This window comes from Apodemus sylvaticus, chromosome 2 (assembly GCF_947179515.1).
Source record: "Apodemus sylvaticus chromosome 2, mApoSyl1.1, whole genome shotgun sequence".
Taxonomy (NCBI): domain Eukaryota; kingdom Metazoa; phylum Chordata; class Mammalia; order Rodentia; family Muridae; genus Apodemus; species Apodemus sylvaticus.
Window position 1 is genome coordinate 94,725,146 of NC_067473.1, and position 8,743 is coordinate 94,733,888.

General features: G+C 38.6%; 1 non-coding gene and 1 gene segment (V, D, J or C); one reads left to right on the forward strand and one right to left on the reverse strand.

Moving 5' to 3' along the window:
* Positions 1–5,469: 5,469 nt before the first annotated feature.
* On the forward strand, positions 5,470–5,998 carry LOC127678738 (Ig kappa chain V-V region L6-like). The segment is given in 2 exon segments: positions 5,470–5,569; positions 5,691–5,998. Coding segments are annotated over 2 exon segments (363 nt in total).
* Positions 5,999–6,427: 429 nt separating this feature from the next.
* LOC127679579 (small nucleolar RNA SNORA17) lies at positions 6,428–6,565 on the reverse strand. Its single transcript, XR_007976865.1, has one exon. It is a non-coding gene; the product is annotated as a small nucleolar RNA SNORA17 (small nucleolar RNA).
* Between the last annotated feature and the right edge of the window lie 2,178 nt (positions 6,566–8,743).

The following is an 8,743-nucleotide window of genomic DNA, read 5'->3' on the forward strand; positions in this document are numbered from 1 at the left end:
CTGAGTTTGATGATTTTTTGTCTTCTACTCCTCCTGGGTGAATTGGCTTCTTTTCATTTCAGAGCTTTCACTTGTGCCATTAAGCTGCTAGTGTATGCTCTCTCCTGTTTCTTTTTGGAGACACTCAGGGCTATGAATTTTCCTCTTAGCACTGCTTTCATTGTGTCCCATAGATTTGGGTATGTTGTGCCTTCATTTTTGTTAAATTCTAAAATGTCTTTGATTTCTTTCTTTATTTCTTCTTTGGCCAAGGTATCATTGAGTATTGTTCAGCCTCCATGTGTATGTGGGCTCTTTATTGTTTTTGTTGCTATTTAAGACCACTTTTACTCCATAGTCATCTGATAGGAGGCATGGGATTATTTCGATCTTCTTATATTTGTTGAGGTCTGTCTTATGACCATTTACATGGACGATTTTGGAGAAGGTACCATGTGGTGCTGAGAAAATGGTATATTCTTTTGCTTTAGGATGAAATGTTCTCTATATATTTGTTAAATCCAATCTGTCCAAAGCTTCAATTAGTTTCACTATGTCCCTGTTTAATTTCTGTTTTCCTGATCTGTACATTGAGGAGAGTGGAGTGTTGAAGCCCCCCACAATTATTGTATTAGATTCTATGTGTGCTTTGAGCTTTAGTAAAGTTTCTTTTACAAATGAGGGTGCCCTTGAATTTGGAGAATAGATGTTAAGAATTGAGAGTTCTCCTTGGTGGATTTTTTCTTTGACCAACAAGAAGTGTCCTTCCTTGCCTCTTTTGCTGACTTTAGGTTAAAAGTCAATTTTATCTGATATTAGAATGGCTACTCCAGCTTGTTTCCTGAGACCATTTGCTTGTAAAATTGTTTTCTAGCCTTCTACTCTAAGCTAGTGTTTATCTTTGACACTGAGATGTGTTTCCTGTATGCAGCAAAATGTAGGGTCGTGTTTCCTTATCCAGTCTGCTAGTCTATGTCTTTTTTATTGGGGAATTGAGTCCATTGATGTTAAGAGATATTAGGGAATAGTGATTATTACTTCCTGTCATTTTCATGTCATTTTTATATTTGATTGGTTATCTTCTTTTGGTTTTGATGAAAGAAGGTTACTATCTTGCTTTTTCCAGGGTATAGTTTCCCTCATTGTTTTCGAGTTCTCCTCCTATTATTTTTTGTTGAGCTGGGTTTGTGGAAAGATATTGTTTAAAGTTGTTTTTGTCATAGAATTTCTTGGTTTCTCCATGTATGGTGATTAAGAGTTTGTGATTTCTCTTAGAGTCTGCTTCTTCTAGCTTTCATAGTTTCTGGTGAGAAGTGTGGTGTAATTCTGATAGGTCTTCCTTCATATGTTACTTGGCCTTTTTCTCTTACTGCCTTTAATATTCTTTCTTTGTTTAGTACATTTGGGTTTTGATTATTAGGTGACAGGAATTATTTATGTTCTGGTCCAGTCTTTTTGGAGTTCTGTAGGCTTCTTGTATATTCATGGGCATCTGTATCTTTAGATTAGGGAAGTTTTCTTCCATAATTTTGCTGAAGATATTTGCTGGGCCTTTAAGTTGTAAATCTTCACTTTCATCTATACTTATAATCTTTAGATTTGGTCTTCTCATTGTGTCCTGGATTTCCTGGATGTTTTGGGTTACAAGCTTTTTGCATTTTGCATTTTCTTTGACTGTTGAGTCAATGGTTTCTATGGTATCTTCGGCATCTGAGATTCTTTCTTCCATCTCTTGTATTCTGTTGCTGATATTTGCATCTATGATCCCTGATTTCTTCCCAAGGTTTTTTATCTCCAAAGTTGTCTCCCTTTGTGATTTCTTAGTCGTTTCTACTTTGTTTTTAGATCCAGTATGGTTTTGCTCAGTTCCTTCACTTGCTTGTTTGTGTTTTCCTGAAATTCTTTAAGAGATTTTTGTTTTTCCTCTTTCATGATTTCTGCTTGTTGTCTCAATTTCTCCTGCATTTCTTTAAGTGATTTTTGTGTTTCCTCTTTATTCATTTCTATCTGTTGACCCATATTCATTTGAATTTCTTTAAGTGATTTTTGTGTTTCCATTGTAAGGGCTTCTATCTTATTCATGCTCCCCTGTATTTATTTAAGAGATTTATTTGTGTCCTTTTTGTTTTCCTCTACTTGCATCATGAACAGTGATTTTAAATCCAAATCTTGCTTTTTTGGTGTGTTGGGGTATCCAGGACTTGCTTTTGTTGGAGAACTGGGTTCAGATGTTGCCATATTGCCTAGATTTCTGGTAGTAATGTTCCTACATTTGCCTTTTGCCATCTTGTTATCTCTGGCATTAGTTGGTATTGTTGTCAATGGCTGGTGTTTGAACCTCCTGTGAGCCTGTAAGGCTATTTCAGCACCTCTAGATGATTAGTGCCCTTGGAGCCCTAGTGTGTCCTATTCCAATTTGTCTCTATGAACCTGGTCCTGACTGTCTGCTTCTTCAGGGAGTGGTGATGGCAGATTCTGTGGGGACCTTTTCCAAGTGCTGATCCCTTTACAGGGCAAAAGATCCCCCAACTGGGTTGGTGCACAAATGGCCCACCAAGCAATCTGCCCAGGCCCTGATTCTAGGTTAAAGCTTGACAGGCTTAGACCCAAGAGATGTTAGCCTCGGGCTATGTCTTCTAGCTGTTTCTGTCTGTTAGATCTCTTGGCATCTGGTAGCCAAGATGGCGGGGCACCCCTGCAAGTGCTGGGCAATCTGCAGGGCAATCGACCCCCTGACCAGACTGGCACACAGATAACCCACCGAGCTGCCTAGGGCCTGGGTGCAGGCAAAAGTCTGACAGGCTTAGACCCAAGCAATGTTAGTCTCAGACTATGTCTGCATATCTGGTGCTGTCAGATATCTCTGGCATCTGGGAGTCAGGATGGCAGAGTGCCTCTTGTAACTTGTATTCTTTGATTTTTTGTTTTCTGTGTTTTGCTTTTGTTTCTAGCACTTTTCCTTTTTCCTCTCATGGTTACTCTCTATTGTTTTCATTCTTTCATTCTTTATCAGAGCTACTCCATGCACCCTCTACCACTATGCTCTGAGTTAACACAGGCCTAGAAACAATACATCAGAGTTATGATCAGTAAACACTTGAGATTCTGTGAGAGAGAGAGAGAAAAAAAACCATGTTCTCCTTTTAACTTATTTTTCAAGTATTTCTCCTCAGAGTTATTCAGAGCTCACAATCAGGGTTTTATAGCCACGAATAACTCTGAAACCCTCTCATCTTAAAGCTCTTTTCACAATGTCACTACCTGATAACAATTCTAAAAATGTTGGAAAGCCACAGGCTTAGAGAAATCAAAGACAGTGTTTTCAATTGGTTTTTCCGGGCTAGATGCCAGTAGCTTCACAACTAATTACAAATGTAATTTTCTTACAGTTCTGATTAATAGCTGCATCCTGAATTAACTTCAAGGATCAGAAGATCTGTGGGTGTCCTCTAGATTCCAGGTATCAGAGTCTAATGCAGATATTTATTCTTCCCAGAAATTAGCACCTTAACCTGAACAATGGTGACTATCCCCCACAGTTTTTTCCACTGTAACAACCAGTCTATAGTTCAACAATCTCTCTCCCTATTAGAAAAATACATATGATTATATTGATCACACTCATATATTTCAGAATGTACATGTCATCTCAAACTCATAACTATACCTGACAAGTCCTTTTGACATGTTAATGTCATTTTAAAAGTTCTAGAATCTAGACTTGGATAATTATAGAAATGTTAAATTCAGTACATTATTCCAGAAGTGTTAGTTCATAACCGTTGCTTAAAACATGACATTTTTGAAGTCTGAAAAAAATTAGAAGGCAATTTATTAATCAGTAGAGTAGGGAGACACACTAATCCCAATGTGTGCAGGTGCTTACTAAATGTATGTGAGTTAGTCTCTTAAGAAATTGTTGAATGTATTCAGGAGGCAGCAGTGCTCACTATTATACCATGAACTCACATTGTCACAGGAATATATAATCCAAAACAAAACCATTTAGTATTTAAATTAAATGTAAGGTCTATTGTTAAAGGAAAGCTGAATGTCTTTGGAATTATTTTCTCACTTGCAAATATCATTAAAGGAGGTATAGTAAGATTTCAGATCCCAGATGCCCTACAGACTCATGAATCATTTGCTTAAGTTGATAGGAACAGTCATCCTCCTATTAACATTCATTAAAAGTGTCCTGAGCAAATCTTCATCAGATCCTGGGGCTATCATGTAAAAACTCAGAAATATCTTCCAAGCCTCTAAAATCAAAGCGACGCAGTCCCAGGTGTTAGATATCAGCAGAAAGAGAGTGTAGGGAATAGGCAGCATTAAGCTCATACCATCTCAAAGCTGCTACCTGGTACACCTAATAGGGATGGTGCTCTGTATACTGAAGCAGCTGGCCTATGACTAGGTGTTTGTTTTCACCTGTCATGCAAGTCCAGGCACTTATGTAGTCAGCATGTTCAGACTCATGCTGCAATATTGTGGGTCCTTGCATAGTTAGTTTCTGAAAGACCCCAAGGATTTCCTGGCTTCTGGACAAAGTATTGAAGACTGAATTGATTATACTTCTGATGATGAATAAGATTGAATGGTCATAAGAAAGACATAGATGTTTTATCTGTGGTATTTAATATTTGTGTTATAGGAGTCGCAAACTTTTTCTGCATATTAGCTTGTTTGGAGAGTGGGACTTATATGCAGACAGTGAGGCTGCCTTCTGAATCAGGATAAATCCTTCAGTTACTGCTCAAGAACAAACTGTGTAAATAGCAGGATTTTCTGTTTTAGTACTCAATTCTATGATCACTAGTTAATCCTTATGTTGGGAAATAGTAACAAATGGTAGAAAAAAGCAAAATATAGAGGATTCCCAAACTCAGCAAACGTTGTACCCATTTAGTTTGTAAGTAAGAAAGTACTCCTTCACATGGAGTCAAGACTTGAAGTGACATAGGTTCTTGAGATCAAGGTGCTATATATGCACCTACTGTGTATTTCCTGTGTTTACCCTGTAGTTAGTAAAGTTAAAATTGTAAAATCTCATGTTTTCATTCAGTGATAATGGTTATGATAAATTGTCCTTTTAATTTTAAGAAATGTCTACTACATATAGTTCACTAGGGGAAGATATACTATTTTTTTAACCAATCAGAATTATTTGAGTGAGTTAAAGATCTGATAGTTTCTCCAGTGTTGTATATTCCCTGAAAACAGGATATTTTTCTATATTACCCAGCATATTTTGAAATATATTATTCAAAATAAGGACTACCTACATTACAAATGTCATTTATAAGTTTAAATCTTTGTAAAGAAATTCAGTTTCTGGAGACATACATATGGTTTGACTTCAGGACCTGGGGACACTGGGCTTGTGCTAAGTGCTGAGATGAGTAAGCCTAGCAGCTGTACTTAGAAATATCTGCTTCCTAGTAATTTGCATGCCCTCACTTGACAGCCTTGGGGACTTCTTCATAAACCAGTCAAACATATACAGTACCATTGTCATTGCAGTCAGGACTCAGCATGAACATGAGGGGCCCTGCTCAGTTTCTTGGATTCTTGTTGCTCTGGTTTCCAGGTAAAATGAACTAAAATGTGAATTTCACTGTTATACTATGGTTAGTGTTGACTGGCATTTGGGGAACGTCCTCCTTAATCATGCTTACTTATGTGGATATTCATTATGTCTCCACTCCTAGTAGCCAGATGTGATATCCAGATGATCCAGTCTCCATCCATATCTGCCTCTCTGGGAGACAGAGTGAGCATCACTTGCAAGGCAAGTCAAGACATTAGCAGTTCTTTGAGCTGGTACCAGCAGAAACCAGGGAAATCTCCTAAACTCCTGATCTATGAAGCAAATATCCTGGAAGATGGGGTCCCATCAAGGTTCAGTGGAAGTGGGTCTGGGTCAGATTATTCTCTCACCATCAGCAGCCTGGAGTCTGAAGATGCATCAATCTATCACTGTCAACAGTATGATGAGTATCCTCCTACAGTGATATAAGTCATAACATAAACCTGATGGAAGCAGAAGTGAAAACCTTGCTTGCCCCATGTGCTTCTCCCCATGAATCACACACTCAGTGTGTGTATTTTTCAGATGTCACAGGTCTCGCTGAGAGTCTGGGGTCATATCAAGTGTAGTCTTAAGTGTGCTATGGCCTGTTTATGCATTATGGTCTCAGACTGATTGTTTTTATCAGGCTAGTTCCCAGTCTGAGCATCATGGTACTTGTCTGGTGGTTACCTTGGGCTCACTCTCCACCTTGGTAACCTGAGCAGTCCCTTGAAAGTATTGTCTGTCTCAGACTCATTCATGCCCATGGCCTTGGTCATAGGAAGGGTTTTTTTCTAGTCCCTGGATCCCCATCTTGCAAGACTGTCTGCTCTTGCTTCATGCCAGTCAAGCTGTCTAGGCTTTCTTATCTCAAGGAATGTTAGGTTACTAATCATTCAGATGCTCACACATCAGGACAGTGAGCTTAGCACAGACATAGCCCCTCTCTTCATTGCCTTCTACTGACACTTGTGCAACAGAAAAGACACACACACAATGCTTCTTGGAGGCAGGAGTACAGCATAGTCTTGACCACTCCAATTTCATACAACAGAGAACAATAAAGTAAAAAGATAGAATACTACCTTTCTAGGGTTCAAGTTTTCCTAGTTATGCTGACCTTTGACTGTCTTCATCAATTCTAGACTGAGTTTACCACTTTTGAACCTCTTTCAAGAATATTATTTGCATTTCATTGATTTTGTTAGCAAACTGCAGATGATATCCATTTAAATCTCATTTAGAGGACTGGAGAAAAAACCCAGTGGTTAAGAGCATTTGTTTAGCCTGACAGTGACATGAGTTTGATTCTCAACACTCATAAGTTGACCAATTATTATTATTATTATTATTATTATTATTATTATTATTATTATTAATGTATTTCACATATGAGTTCTCTGTGTGCATACACACACACACACACACACACACACACACACACACACACACACACACACATTCATTCATTCATTCACCAGAAGAGGGAATCTGATACCATTACAGATGATTGTGAATCATCATATGAGTGCTAGGAATTGAATTCAGGACCTCTGGAAAAATCTGTCAGTGCTCTCAACCACATCATAGCTGTCTTAGTGTCAATTTCAGTGGACCCAGGCCCATCTTTTGTCCTCAGATGGTACATGCACATAATGGTCTTAGGGACATGCAAACAATACATACATTCATTTTTTTAAAAAAAAAAAACAGTTCACAGTATCAACACAGATATATGTTTTACTCACTTCTATACCTTTTGAAGTACAGGAGTTACTCTTCTATCCTCAGTGTATGTATCTATGTTGAGTTTCTATGATTTATAAATTTGTATACTTATATTATTAGCACATATTTTATTTCATTCATTTCATTGCTCATTTCTTTTTTTGTTTTTTGTTTTTTCTTTTTTTTATTCGATATATTTTTTATTTACATTTCAAATGATTTCCCCTTTTCTAGCCCCCCACTCCCCGAAAGTCCCGTAAGCCCCCTTCTCTCCCACTGTCCTCCCACCCACCCCTTCCCACTTCCCCGTTCTGGTTTTGCCAAATACTGCTTCACTGAGTCTTTCCAGAACAAGGGGATACTCCTCCTTTCTTCTTGACACAGACATCAGGGCATCACTTTCTGTGGGAAAGAACAAATACTATCATCTGAGGAGAAGGACAGAGAATAGCCTTAGACCAATGAACAGCTTAGCCTCTACTGCTCCATCCCATTGGTATGCTGTCTGCAGGGATCTTAACATTCTAGGTCAACTAAGACCCTCTGAGTGTAAATTTATTTTCTGATTGTATTCTTATATTGTCCTTTAGCTATCTTGTTTCCCTAATGTTGGTACTCATGGTAGTCCCCAATGGGAGCAGGCCTCTGGGGATGCAGGTAGAGATGGTGGTCCCTGAAGTTGGCAGTCTTCCAGGCATGCAGACAGAGTTGGAAGTGCCTGGTAGCTTCAGGCAGCTGGTTTTTCCTGGTGAAGGCTGGCCTCCAGGGACACAGGCAGAGCTGGTGGTCTTTGAGTGTTGTAGACCTCTGGGATGACAGGTAGAGGTGTGAACTTGAAGATGGAGAACACCAGAAACAGGGAAGTACTCATAGCTGCTTGGCTTGCCAGGGTAGCCCGTGGGCAAGGTCTTGCTGCTTGGTGATCTTACCTGCTTCTTCCAGTTGAAGAGTGACCTCTGGAGATGTACATAGAACTGTGGCTAAGGAAATGGAATGCAGAGGGTACAGGGATGAACTTACCGCTGTTGGATTTGCTCAGATGGGCCTGCAATCAGGGAATTTGGGTAGCAGTCTCATCTGGTGTTTCCTGGTGGGTATAGGTCTCTGGGATTGATGGTAGAGATTTGAGTTGGAAGCAATAATGTACTTAATATACATTTTTCATTTTATGATAAACAGTTAATATATGCATTCCTAGTATTTTCATTTATTTCTGTATTCCCTGGTGACAAATTCAATAAGCTATAGGGAGACAGGACCTATTTTTTACGTTTACCATTCATAAATAGACAGGTATTTCTCTGTAAACTTGATGAAACAGGAGAAAAAGCATAGTGATTCAACTTGTAGAGAATGATTTAATACATGTACTTATTTTTACTCCTTCCTGTGACTTTTGCTATACAGCTCTTATTAAGTGTCTGTTGTCCAGAAACACAGTTATAGCATGTTTTTTCCAATTGA